Source organism: Crotalus tigris, unplaced genomic scaffold (assembly GCF_016545835.1).
Source record: "Crotalus tigris isolate CLP2741 ecotype Arizona unplaced genomic scaffold, ASM1654583v1 scf7180000020856.321264, whole genome shotgun sequence".
NCBI lineage: Eukaryota > Metazoa > Chordata > Lepidosauria > Squamata > Viperidae > Crotalus > Crotalus tigris.
Genome location: NW_024098218.1, coordinates 227,557 through 242,581, shown reverse-complemented (window position 1 = coordinate 242,581; position 15,025 = coordinate 227,557). Strand labels below are relative to the sequence as shown.

At 39.4% G+C, this 15,025-nt stretch overlaps 1 protein-coding gene across 3 annotated transcripts in view; it reads left to right on the top strand.

Annotated features, from left to right (window-relative positions):
• Positions 1-15,025, top strand: part of ST18 (ST18 C2H2C-type zinc finger transcription factor) — a 119,042-nt gene that overhangs the window by 59,833 nt on the left and 44,184 nt on the right. For all 3 annotated transcript variants that reach the window (XM_039368594.1, XM_039368592.1, XM_039368593.1), the window contains 4 exons: positions 3,229-3,363; positions 8,187-8,277; positions 10,010-10,114; positions 12,521-12,723. In XM_039368594.1, the coding sequence (XP_039224528.1) occupies positions 3,229-3,363; positions 8,187-8,277; positions 10,010-10,114; positions 12,521-12,723 (534 nt within the window). The remainder of the gene's footprint in view (positions 1-3,228; positions 3,364-8,186; positions 8,278-10,009; positions 10,115-12,520; positions 12,724-15,025) is intronic.

Genomic DNA, 15,025 nt, shown 5'->3' with positions numbered 1-15,025 from the left:
AACGTACGATTTGTTCACAGCAATCCAACTTTCCCAGAGCCTGATAGCTAGTTGTTTAGCTAGTTATTTTTCCACTCATAGATAGTTCCACATTTTTGGCACATGATGCAAATGTCATTGCAAATTCTAATGCCATATGTCTTAGTACAAAAATAACAAGTCATTATTTAAAGTAGGATGTTAAATGTTGTCTAGCATTTCAGGATTTATTAACACCTTGAAAGAAAATTGCTTTCTTTCCTATTACTTAAAAGTGCCTAGCCTAATATATATATATATGTATGTATATGTATGTATGTATGTGTATGTATGTATGTATGTATGTATATACATACATACATACATACATACATACACACACACACACACACACACACACACACACACACACACACACATATATATATATATATATATATATATATATATATATATATATATAAGGTTAATAATGCTAAAAATATGAACCCTGGGAGTATTCATATCAAAAATAAAATGAACACCAGGGTAGTAAAACTATAAAAGTTTAATTAAAAAGCGCCAAGCTTTCACCGTCCCTGCCGGCATCATCAGGGCTAGAGCGCCAGAAAGTGTGAGAGTTTTTTATAGGCAAGTCAGAGTCTGCGCCCGGCTCCTCGATCTCGTCACCGGGCCTAATTGATTCAACTGCACTTGATTGGTTTGCTTCTTCCTATTCTTCTTAGTTACGTGTGTGTTGTCGTCTCTCCTCCTTTCTTTCGATTCTGGGATGGGTGGGATAACTCCCCTACCGTTCAAATTATCTCTGTTCTTCAACCCATCCTCCCCATCAGGTTTGAGTGGTAATGTACACTTCCTCTTCCTTTCCCAATCATCATCCGCTCGGCTGTTCTTTTTGCGATAGCCTTCTCTTTTAACTTTAGTACTTTCTCCTCCCATCCAACTGTCATCTGGGCAATCCTGTAAGTCGTTCTGAGTTGGCTGCGATATGCTGGTGATCTGGGACAGGTTGATGGATTGTTTGTCTACTGGGGGGGCGGTCCCCTGACTGTGATTACATTCAGTCGTCTTACTCCTCCTCCCCCTTTCCTGAGCCTCCTGTGTTCCTTTCGCACGCGTTATAATTCGGAGGCTCGGTCTGGGGGAGGTAGTGGAATTACGATCTTCTCGAGTGCCGCCGTGCTTCTCCTTCGCTCCCCTCTCCCCTCTAACATCGCTCGTGCCAATGTTTGCATCGTGGGGGTCCCCGGAGTCCGTGGGTGGAAGGCGCAACAGTTCGGTCTCGCAAATGCCACCCTCTTGCGCACTCTCCCATCCCAATTCACCCCTCCCCCCACTCTCCAAAGCATCCGTGAGTCCATCGCCGGCTTCGCTCCGCACCTCACACATCCCCAATCCAGCCATCTCAGCTGAGCGGAGGGGTCGTCTCCTCCTCTCCAGATCGGCTGCCTCGCCTCTTTCCAGGCGCAGGCAAGCTGCCAGGTTCACTCTACTGCTCCTCTGGGTCTGTGCTGGCGTTGTAAGAGTGGTAGGAATGCTCTGCAATTGCTCTTCCTCATCTGGCCTACACCGAGCCAGTTGGGGGGTTGACATATTCTCCTTGATATTATTAGGGTTGTTATTAGGTCGTCGGTAATGGGGCAGCTGGTTGGTCGCACTCCACGATCTTAACGCCATATATGCTGGGCACAGGTCAACGTGCCGATTAATAGAGCTGTTATTAGAGAGCCACGCCTCCCTAAGTAAGCGGCCTCCCTTGGTATTGTCACTTGCCAGCACGCTAACTTCACTGAAATTGAATCTATGGCCCAATTCTGCCATGTGAGCCCATATCTGGGAATATTGGTCCCCCCTTCTTACTGCCAATTTATGCTCGTGGACCCTGGTCTTTACTCGTTTGGCAGTCTCCCCAACATAGTTACATGGGCAGTCCATACAATCAATCTTGTATATGACTGCCGATCTTTCCATGCTGGGGAGCGGGTCCTTAGGGCGCATAATGGCTGCTCGTAGCGTTTGGTTTGGTTTGTGCGCTACTTGTATGTTGTATGGTGCCAAGATTCTCGCTGTAGCCTCTGAGATATTATGGATATAGGGGAGGGTAACTCGTGTGGTTGTCTGGGGTGTGGGTTCTTGGGGTGCAGGGTTATTCCGGGGTTCAGATGATTTACTGAACCGGTTAACAAATTTTGCCGGATACCCGTTGCGCTTACATATTTGGAAAAGATGGTTTCTCTCCTCCTTCTTTGCTTTGGCAGTGCTGCAATGTGATTCCACACGCTTAAATAGGGTTCTAACACAGCTGGCTTTATGGGCTGTCGGATGGTTGCTCTCAAAATGGAGAATCCTATCCGTACATGTTGATTTTCGGTATACCCTGGTGGTCAGACATCCATCCAGTTGGCGCTGCACCAGTACATCCAAGAATGCTAATGTGCCCTGATTTTCTTCCTCCATGGTGAACTGGATGTCTGGGTATACCGAATTCAAAATGCCCATAAAGTCAGTCTTGTGTTGCTTCTTGACGACTACAAATGTGTCGTCCACATAGCGGGCCCAAAACTTAGGTTGGTATTGGGCCATCGCTATGTGTTCTAAACGTTGGAGCACCACCTCTGCTATTACGCTGGAGATCGGCGACCCCATTGGAGTTCCCTTGATCTGTTCAAATATAGTGCCCTGAAAGGTGAAGTAGGTGTTTAATCAGACTCCCATCAGTTTTATAAGGTCTTCTGTCTGGAGGGAGTCCTGATGTTGTTCCTGGTCTCCTTGATTCAATCGGTCTCTTAAAGCTGTAATCGCAAACCTGATGGGGAGGATGGGTTGAAGAACAGAGATAATTTGAACGGTAGGGGAGTTATCTCACCCATCCCAGAATCGAAAGAAAGGAGGAGAGACGACAACACACACGTAACTAAGAGGAATAGGAAGAAGCAAACCAATCAAGCGCAGTTGAATCAATTAGGCCCGGTGACGAGATCGAGGAGCCGGGCGCAGACTCTGACTTGCCTATAAAAAACTCTCACACTTTCTGGCGCTCTAGCCCTGATGATGCCGGCAGGGACGGCGAAAGCTTGGCGCTTTTTAATTAAACTTTTATAGTTTTACTACCCTGGTGTTCATTTTATTTTTGATATATATATATATATATATATATATATATATATATATATATATATATATATATATATATATATATATATAATTTACAGTATTCCAGCCAGACCGTCCATTCTGTTTTTTTCACAGATGTACCCAGGCCTGAAAAAAGAGAGACCAAATGTCCCATTCCAGGGTGTGATGGAACAGGGCATGTGACTGGATTGTATCCTCACCATCGCAGTCTTTCGGGCTGTCCACATAAAGTCAGAGTGCCACTTGAAAGTAAGTAGAAATTCTTCAGTACAGAAAACTCTATGTCATACCACTGGCATGATGACACAAGGCATAGCCTTTTATACGGCTCATAACTGTATTAACCAAGAGCAAGGATCTGCATTATAACAGTGGTATAATTTCATGTCCATTTCAGTGATGAAGATACACTATTATTTATGGAATGAAAAGTCACTAAGGCACCTGAAATTAATATTCCAGAAAAATCTCAGATCCAGAAGGGTGTTGCTTAAGCTGAATACAGTCCATTGCTGAGCAAAACCAGCCTGGCCTAAGGGACCAGATCAGATAAAAACCATGCCATCATAACTAAATGATAATCTTATATCTACTTCACCCTACCACTGCTGGGTAATACTGCATGGGTAAAACTCCAGAACAAAAGCTCAGCACTATGAAACTTAATTGGGTAAGTATCCCTCAACTTCTAGGTATCTCATAGTGTTTACCAGAGTATTCTATTTCAAGTGCCCAGACTCCTAGATTAAATAAATGAGTGTCAAGATTTTACAAATAAATATGTAAAGTCAAGTCTTCTTTGAGTCAAGCTGGAAATGGATGCTGAGACCTCGTGATATCCATGCAGAAATGGTTTGACATTGATGACTCTTTGATGATTTTTCAACTTCCCGGTCTTTGATATTTCTAGGTACTAAACTTGATTACAAACACTAACCAGGTCTGAACATTCTTAGCCTTTAAAAGTTAAGCCAAAAGGAACAAACACATTCACTGAGCATCTTTCAACAGCACAAACACTACAATTTGATAAAACTTTATCATTTGGTGCATTTTCCTCTTATTTGTATTTGACATCTTACATTATAAAACTACTTACTTAATGTGATTTTCTTCCCATCACTTGCAGGGAATCTCTTTTAAAAACAATATTTCTCCTTTTCTCCCTCTTTGAAAGGTAGTGAGCAATATGTATTGGTGGTAAGAAACAGTTTTCTAAACTGCCTTCTGATTGTACCATTTGAGACAAAAAGAGAAGGGGGAGGGAGCACACACCATGTAGATTATAGCATGGACACCTAGATTTTGAAGCTGGCCCAATGCAAAGTTTATGCATATTTTTTATTTGACCTGGGGGTTCCTTGCTGCTGCAAATCCTCAATATTGGTCTCCTCCTGTTTTGTATGAACACCTTAGCCATTGTCAGGATTACTTCACCTTAGTAATTATATGTATAATTCAAGAAGTTTAGACAAATCAGAATAGTATCATGAGATCAAGCCATACCAAATTAAATCGAAGGATGAGCAAATCACCATCTTATTATCCATTAGGCACAATGTCTAGGACCTACAAAAGTTTGGGGGTACTCTAAAATTAATGTATTTCAGATAGTATTATTATCTTATGATGTATGAATTTATTATAATAAATAAGCATCCTAGTTCAGTACAGATAGTCAACTGAACCAAAATTTCTGTTGCTAAGCAAAGCAGTTGTTAAGTGAGTTGTACCCCCATTTTTTGACCTTTTTTCCACAGTTGTGAAGTGAATCACTGCAGTTATTAAGTGAATCATGCATTTATTAAGCAAATCTGGAACTAAATTTGATTTGGAATCTGAAATCAAATTTTCATATTTTTTTTATCAAAAATAAAAATTAAATTGGATGCTATTTTGTTTCTCAAATGCAAAAACCTATCAGGTCTAGTATCAGTGTATGCGCACACACACGCTCAGGCACACCTACTAGGAAGTAAGTGAATTAAACTTCTACTTTGCAATTACACTAGGAAATAAACATAAGTGGGCATTTGAAATGAAAATACTGCCTTATGCTCTTGGTCAAAATAAAATTCCTTATGATTTATTGAAGAATATATACCCGGGGAATACCTTTATAACCCTAAGCCCTTTGCCTCTCTTGGCAGATTGATTTTTATAGCCTCTCATTGTACTAAAAATAATTGCTACACTGATAGACCAGGAAAATAATGTGCTTTGTGCCTCCTGAGGGAAAGGGCTATGGATTTGGCTATTTATTTATGATTCCGTAAAAATATAAAATAGGTGTGTTACACTTCTGGGGAGGATCGCAAATCTGTTATTTCCTGTAGGATTTTTTTTTTTTTTTACTCTAACAGAACAGAAGAAGAAAATTCCCAAGCAATCTTGCAAAGGGAGATAATTAAATTCCACCTTGTTGTTTAAAGCAGAAATAAGCTACAGGGAGAGTATTTTTTATTAAACTTGTGCAATCCCTTTCTACTGATATGAGTAGGCGCTGTGCATTGGAATGGTAGGTGTGCTGTCTTTGGTGTTTTCACTTCACTGAACAATTCTGTGACAGTCAGAGAAGCAATTATGTGGCACAGAGCTTGTGGCTTGTGGTTTCTTCAAGACCATATGATGATTCAGAAAATATGTCATCGGTCTCCAGATCTTTTAAATGGCACAGCTGTGCTGTTCTGAGAATTTAAACAAAGATTGTAATTAAAGGGTATTTATTATGAATGAAGGCGAATATACGTGTCCCAGGATAATGTTGCAGGATCCAATCCGTGTTAGTCAGCGGGACCAGAAGATTTGTATTCTGATCTTTTGGACCCATGCTGGAGCCCATTCTCAGAGAACTGAGAATGGGCTCCGGCATGCTGTCATCAGACAGCACAGGGTGAGGTTTCATCAGTATGCTGATGATACCCAGCTATATATCTCCTCCCCGAGCTCTCTCAGTGAAGCGGCTGATGTGATGGACCGTTGCCTTGAAGCCGTGAGGGTCTGGATGGGGGTTAACAGACTCAGGCTCAATCCTGACCAGACCGAGTGGCTTTGGATGTTGCCTCCCAAGGATCATGCTAACTGTCCAGTGTTGACTCTAGGAGGGGAAAATATACCCCCTTTGGAGCGGGTTCGCAACTCGGGTGTCCTCCTTGATCCACAGCTGAATTTGGAACATCATTTGACAGCTGTGGCTGGGAGGACCTATGCACAAGTTCGTCTGTTGCACCAGTTGCGACCCTACCTGGACCGGGAGGCTCTCCTTACAGTCACTCATGCCCTTGTCACCTCACGTCTGGACTACTGCAACGCGCTCTACATGGGGCTACCCTTGAAAAGTATTCGGAGACTACAGTTGGTCCAGAATGCAGCCACGTGAGTGATAGTGGATGCTCCTCGGTACATCCACGTTACACCTATCCTCCGTGAGCTGCACTGGTTGCCTATTGGTCTCCAGGTCCAATTCAAGGTGTTGGTTATTACCTTTAAAGCTCTATATGGCTTAGGGCCAGGCTATTTGCGAGACCACCTACTACCTCATAGTTCCCTTCGTCCGGTTAGATCCCACAGGCTGGGCCTCCTTCAGATCCCGTCGGCCAAGCAGTGCCATTTGGCGGGGCCACGGGGGATGGCTTTCTCTGTGATGGCGCCCACGTCTTGGAACCAGCTCCCCCCAGAGATTAGGACCGCTCCCACCCTGTTGGTTTTCCGCAAGCTGCTTAAGACCTGGCTTTTCCGTCAGGCCTGGGGTTTATAAAATCTGACCCCTGGATGACTGTTATTGTATTGTTTGTTTTGTCATGTTATATGGTGTTTTTATTGTTAGCCGCCCGGAGCCCTGCGGGAGTGGGGAGGTTTATAAATTTAAAAAAAAAACTATCACAATAGAACAGCCCAAAGCACACAAAGAAATTCTCTGAGGATGGGCTCCAGCACGACTCCAAATGCTCAGAAGACAAAGCTTTTGGTCCTGATGACCAACACAGATTGGATCCAGATACCTATTATATTTGCCATTGCTATCCTCTTAACTTTTCTATGACCAGCAACAGATAATCTGATCCAAAATCAATCTATATTCCAAATTCAATTACTTAAATTGAAGTATAATCCTGTGGAGTTAATATTGAAGCTTTGGTGATAAATTTTGTAAAATTGATAGAAGAAAAATTGCTTTGGTATGATTGGAACAATGCTGGGAAAAATGTATTTTAGTTATATGTCCCATAGCTGTTTACAAAGTGCTTAATTATGTCTTTGAAACTTATCAAGAATTACAGAAATACAGTAAATTACAGAATCACTGAACATGCTAGTGCATGAAATGAACAAAAATAGTTTAGTAGTTTATATAGTTTGAGAGGATAATGCAGCTATTATCTCACAGCTGGGAAGTCAGTTTGCAGTAAAACATGCATGCACGTATGTATGTATGTTCATATATATATAATAATAGTAGTAAAGTTGGAAGGGACCTTGGAGGTCATCTAGTCCAACCCCCTGCTCGGGCAGGAAACCCTACACCATTTCGGACAAATGGCTGTCCAGTCTCTTCTTAAAAACTTCCAGTGTTGGAGCATTTACTGCTTCTGGAGGCAAGCTGTTCCACTGATGAATTGTTCTCATATATATACATGTATATGTATATGTATATGTATGTGTGTATATATGTATGTATATATGTGTGTGTGTATACACACATACACGCACTCAGATGATGATTTCTATTCTCTAAAAAAAGGCGGGCAACTATTTAACAAATGTCAGGTTTTATCTTGGGAGATATATGGTGGCTCAAACTCTTAGATTCTCTGCTTATTGTGAATTATGTAGTAACTGAGGGAGATGGTTTATTTATTTATGTACTTATTCATCTATTTATTCATTCATTTAATCACTTTATATAGCCACCCATTTTACAATTGTGACAAGTCTTCATATTTTTGGGGTTGAAAGTTCACTAGTATAAACTTGAGAGTGAAGATCTCCTCTCAGTGGCCAACGCTGAACTGTTCTGTAAAATTAGCGTGGATTTCAGGATTTTTTGTTTGTTTGTTTTTTCTTTTATTTAGTCCTTGCCATGCATGAAAATGTTTTAAAGTGTCCCACCCCTGGATGTACAGGAAGAGGCCATGTCAATAGCAACCGCAACACTCACAGAAGGTAATTCAAGTCTGCTTCCATTGGTATCTTCAAGAAGGGTATGTTTTCTTTAATATCTGTCATTCATATAAAGCAGTGGTTCTCAACCTTTCTAATGCCACGACCCCATAATACAGTTCCCCATGTTGTGGTGACCCCCAACCACTTATACATCACCGGGTGTCAGGGGCTTGGCCAAAGAAAAGGGGAAAAAAATGGCAGACAGCCTTGTTTGGCGACCCCCGTGAAAAGATCGTTCGACCCCAAATGGGGTCCCGACCCACAGGTTGAGAACCACTGATATAAAGTAACAATATAGGTAACTCTCAGTTAATTACCATCTGTTCAGCAACTATTTGAAGTTACAATGACAATGATGAAGGAAACTTATGGCAGGAGTTGAAGTTATGGCTATTGCAGTATCCCACAGTCATGTGATTGGGATTTGGGCACTTGGCAGCTCACAATTATAATGATCACACTGTCCCATAGTCATGTGATCACCATTTGAGACCTTCATTGCTGATTACTGACAAGAAAAATATAATGGGAAAGCTAGCAGGAGATCACAAATGGGTGATCATGCAATATTGCACCTGAATTTTCTTAAAACCTGAAACTGGGACTGTTTTAACCGCCATCATAAATCAGCACAGTCATATGGTGTCACATTTTATGACCACCTCACTTAATAATATAAACTTTTAACTCTTGCAAGAAAACTTCCTTACACAAACATAAATTTAAGAATTTTCAGCCCAAATGAAGTACTTTTAGATCCCAAAGTTTTTACTGACTGACAATGACATATATACTTAATTCTCCTGTTGAAATCAATGAAAAAGAAACATACATAACTAGTACTAAGAAACATACATAACTACTTTACAGTACTAAGAAATGTTAGAATTGAATCAAATACATTCATTCCTAAATCATAATTTATTGACAGCTCTCCTTAAGAAAGCCAGGATGTCAATATAAATACATGCTATCCAATCTCAGATAATATATGCCCTCCCCAACTTTTTGCTTTCAATTATGTACTTACTATATATACTTTATACAGGAATGTGGCATCATCTTCATTTCATATGAAATCCTAGGTGTAAACTTGATATTAAAACTATCTTTGTAGTCTATAACTACAAAGAATTTAAATTACTTACAAAGAACAGTGAAGACTAATCAAGTGATCAAATGTATATAGTGAAAATATATGATTTGATTCAAACTTGATATACTTTGGTGTATTGATTTAATCTTCTAAGTATTTATATCCATTTATGATAGATCATGGTTTAATTTAGTATATTAAAGTCATTGATAAAGTTGACTAGGCTAATTTCCCAGAGAAAGAAGATCAACATTTCTACTAGAGAGGTCAAAGATCTTACAAGTCTAAAGAAATAATGATGTTATGGAAGCAATGAAATAATTATGTTAGCAACAATCAGGTGAAAAGAATGGATAGCGTCCTAGTATTTGAATGGCAATGGGAAATTAGCTGAATTAAAATCATCAGGGGATGTATAGGAAAGAAAGATCTAGCAGCCATAATAGCTTGAGATAACAGTGAAAAGAAGATATAGTTGGATTTTAAAGGCAGTAATAGCAATTAACATGATAAACAGAATAAAAAGGGCAACAAGCTGAATATTTTATTTTTGATGTGAAATGCATATTAGAAATCTTAATACCACTGAGTATAAACTATTAACAATTACTTTTGTATAACAAATCTTTTCAATAGTCTTTCTGGATGTCCAATTGCTGCAGCTGAGAAAATGGCAATGTCTCAGGAAAAAAATCAACATGTATCACTCAAAACAGGGCAGTGCCATGATCAGATCCATAGGTAAAAAATTTGAATTATATTTATAGAAGATGCATTCTGGAAAAAGACATTTATATTTCATGTTATATTCATACTATAGCTTGTAATGTTCTGAAACATTCAACTTTTGAATTGGCAGTGCAGGTAGAAGTTAATATATTATAAAATGTCATATAAAAGGTGCAGATGAGACATCATTCATTATTACAGAAATATAAAGTCCTAATGCATCCCCAATCCCCTGAGGATTTTGCTACTGAAATTCAATGGCAATCTGGCTGATCTAAGCACCATAGTGCAAAAACACTTAGATTTATATATCACTTCATAGTGCTTTACACTCTTAAGTCATGGGTGTCAAACTCACCATGTCACATGACGTGTCGTGATATATCGCAACTTTTTTTGCATTGCCGGCAATGGGGTGGGCATGGCTTTGGTATAATGAAACCAGCCCACAGGCTGCCAGTTTGACACCCCTGCTCTAAGTGGTTTACAGAGTCAGCATATTGCCCCCAACGATCTGGGTTCTCATTTTACCAACTTCAGAATGATGGAAGGGTGAGTAAACCTTGAGTCCATCAGGACTAAACTGCTGGCAGTCGGCAGAGTTAGCCTGCAATATTGGATTCTAACCATTGGGCCACCACATGTTTGCAATGTTTGCATTTACACTCTTCATGTCTTCCCACCTGAAAGAACACCACAACCCACCAATTGACCATGGTCACTATGCAGGGAAATTGGGACTTTATCATTTCATTTACAAATCTATTCATTATTAACGCAAGTTCATTATTTATTTATTAACTCATATTCATTAACCTATTAATATCCTGAATCCCAAATTTCTTATTTCATTACAAAAAGGATAATAAAATATATGATAATATATAATAATAACAATATATTAAAATGTATAAAGGGGGAAAAAACCCTCTCTACACAAGGAAGACCTAGAAGAAAATATGTGTCTTTAGGAGGCACTTATATGTGTCAGTAGAAAGCAACCTTCTAATTTCAAAAGAAAGCCTTCCAAAGAATATTTGCTACCACTAAAAAGGCTGGAATGTCTGGAAAATGTCAATTCCCAGTTGAAATCAGCAGTAAGACCTGTCAAGATGATCATAGCAATTGCACAGATGTATTAAAGAAAAAGATAGACACATTGAGATTCTGATTCCAAGTTGTTCTGACCTTTATAAAGAAGTAAAATTTCCCTGAAGTTGAGTTCACATCCACATCCATGCCTTGCCATAGCTTTCTTCCAGAATTCTATTTGACATCTTAGATTAGTCCATAACCCTGTGCTTTTGTGGTGATCTTCCATTCAAATACAAAGCAAGTCCAACCCTGCTTAGCTTTTTCAAAATCAGCCAAGGTCATTTAGGAGATGCCATCAGGGCATTATAAGCCAGTACTAATTGGCATGGTAGCTAATGGGTAGCCAGTGCTATAGCTTCAGCATAGGAATATTGTTAAGTATGGCTAGATGCCCATCCAGAAGACTGGCCCCTCATCTGCATCTTCCAGGACAAAAACAAAGAAGGCCCACATACAGTTCATTTCAGGAATTCAAATGTGAGGTCACCTGCTCATGGACAACAATTATCAAACTATTCCTCTCCAGAAAAGGGACTGGTCTTTTCCAGAAATATGGGCAGCTATGAAGGATTCAGAATGATAGATGGAGTGTAGAAAAAAATAACCCCAATGCTGGCAATGCTAGTGTTGCCATCACCAACACTAAAGAAGAAACCCAAGAAGGTTTCAAAAGACACCTTGAAATATCCTTGCAGAAGTAAAAAAAAGAAAAGGCCTTTCTTTCAGGTATCTGGTGGATGCCAGGTTGGTTCACAATGTAACTACTGTTATCCATTATTTGATCATGGATAAAGAACTGACCTCATACTGTATGCACTCATGAGGCTAAATTGGGAAGAATAAATTCAACTCAACTATATCCTCCTAATTTCTCAGACAAATACCATCCAAAGGTAGGTATGGAGAGCTGTATTTAGGAAGAGCTGTATTTAGGAAGACATAACTGATGAACCAGTCAAAGCTAGTAACAGCATGCCTAAACACAAAACCCACTAAATTTGTCTGTGAGGCAGACAAATGGTGAGAAAGATAATTGGTTAGAAAGATAATTCTATAGACCAATGTTTCTCAAACTTGGCAGCTTTAAGCATGCCGGCTGGAGAATTCTAGGAGTTGAAATCTGCACATCTTTATATATAAGAAAAGAACTTTAAGAAAATATATGAATATTAGTTTTTGTATCTTACTATTTTGTGTTTCCTAGTTCTAAACATTTAGTGCTAATCTGCATTTCTAAAAAATTACTGTTAAATGTATCTCTGTTAGAGAATGAATCTAATAACAATAGTTATTATTCTGATATTTTGTGTCTTCATTATGAAGGACAAACTTGGTGAAACATTTTGAGTTATCTCAGTACAGCTGCCAATCTGTACTGACCCCTTCCTCCAGAACCACTTTTACAAGAGAGCAAGAGAAATATGGGAAAGTACCTTTTGACTATGCTAGCTTTGATGCCCAAGTCTTTGGCAAATGCACAGAGATGCCAACTATACAAGGACAAAAACCCACACAATCCTTTGAATGTAAGTAAGAGACTGACAAAATTACACTGTATTTTTTTTTGTTTTATTTCCCAGGATGTACATACCAAGCAAAATATGCAACTAGCACAGTTAAAAGCTTCACTATGGTAAAAAATGCCTAGTCCCTTCTGAGAAATCATGCATACACACACGTGTGTGTAAAAACGAGAAAAAAGTTAAGGAAATGATTGGTCCATTAGTGGGAGAAACTGGCAAGAAGTTGACAAGCAACAGGGAGAAAGCAGAACTATCTAACTCATTTTTTGCATCCGTTTTTACACAAAGAGAAAAAACAGTCCATCCTATCAAAAGCAGTACCATAAAAAACAGATTAGAAACACAAGTTAAGATAGGCAAGAAAATAATAAGTGAGCACTTGTCCCCCCTAGATGAGTTCAAATCACAGGACCGGATGGATTACACACCAAGGTTCTGAAGGAACTGGCAGATGTGATCTCAGAACCACTGAACTATCTCTTTCAAAGATCCTGGAGCACTGGGGAACTACCAGAGGACTGGAAAAGAGCTGATGTATTTCCCATCTTCAAAAAAGGAAGAAAAATGGATCCAGGAAACTACAGACCTATCAGCCTGACCTCAATATCTGGGAAGATTCTGCAAAAGATAATCAAACAATGAATCAGTGAACACCTAGAGGCAGATAAAGTCATTACCAAAAGCCAACATGGGTTTGTTAAAAACAGATCATGTCAGACAAATCTTATTGCATTCTTTGACCAAGTGACAAAATTAGTGGATCAGAGGAATGCTGTGGACGTAATTTACTTGCACTTCAGTAAGGCATTTGATAAAGTAGATCACAACCTACTACTTGACAAGATAGAAAAATGTGGGGTAGACAGCATTACCACCAAATGGATCCGTAGCTGGCTGACCGGCCATACTCAGCATGTGGTCCTCAACGGAACCACATCTACATGGAGAGAAGTGTGTAGTGGGGTTCCCCAGGGTTCTGTTCTGGGCCCAGTGCTCTTCAACATCTTCATCAACGATCTGGACGAGGGGATAGATGGAGAACTCATCAAATTTGCAGATGACACCAAGCTGGCAGGAATAGCCAACACTCCAGAAGACAAGCTTAAGATACAGAAGAATCTTGACAGACTTGAACACTGGGCACTATATAACAAAATCAAATTCAATGGTGAAAAAAGTAAGGTTCTACATTTAGGCAAGAAAACCAAATGCACAGGTGTAGTATAGGGGGTACCTTGCTCAATAGTAGTAACTGTGAGAGGGATTTTGGAGTCCTAGTGGACAATCACTTAAATATGAGCCAGCACTGTGCTGCAGCTGTCAAAAAAGCCAACACAGTGCTAGGCTGCATTAATAGAAAGATAGAATCAAGATCACATGAAGTATTAATGCCACTTTACAATGCCTTGGTAAGCCACACTTGGAATACTGCATCCAGTTTTGGTCACCACGATGTAAAAAAGATGTTGAGACTCTAGAAAGAGTACAGAGAAGAGCAACAAAGATTAGGGGACAGGAGGCTAAAACATATAAGGAACGGTTGCTGGAATTGGATATGTCTAGTTTAATGAAGAGAAGAGCGAGGGGTGACATGATAGCAGTGTTCCAATATCTCAGGGGTTGCCACAAAGAAGAGAGAGTCAAGCTATTCTCCAAAGCACCTGAAGGCAAGACAAGAAGCAATGGATGGAATCTAACCAAAGAGAGAAACAACCTAGAACTAAGGACAAATTTCCTGACAGTTAGAACAATTAATCAGTGGAACAACCTGCCTCTAGAAGCTGTAAATGCTCCAACACTGGAAGTTTTTTTAAAAAAACTGGACAGCCATTTGTCTGAAATGGTATATGGTTTCCTGCTTGAACATGGGGTTGGACTAGATGACCACCAAGGTCGCTTCCAACTTCCACGATAGATAGATAGATAGATAGATAGATAGATAGATAGATAGATAGATAGATAGATAGATAGATAGATAGATAGATATAGTGCTACGCATTATCTAACTATCTATCTATCTATCTATCTATCTATCTATCTATCTATCTATCTATCTATCTATTTACTGTAGCTAAAATAATGTATTGTTTAAATAAGACTTACACCCAAACCTATATGCAATATCCACTGATTAATGTAAAAAGGTGTAATTATACAAAACTGATGATCTCTTGCAGAAAGGCTAGCAGCATCTAGGTTACTAGAATTACACTGTTAAAATAAGATCATGGCATTTTTATAAGGCCAGAGTGATTGCTCTGATGTTTGTATTGTGATATCCTGTAATCTCTCTATCTGAAAATAC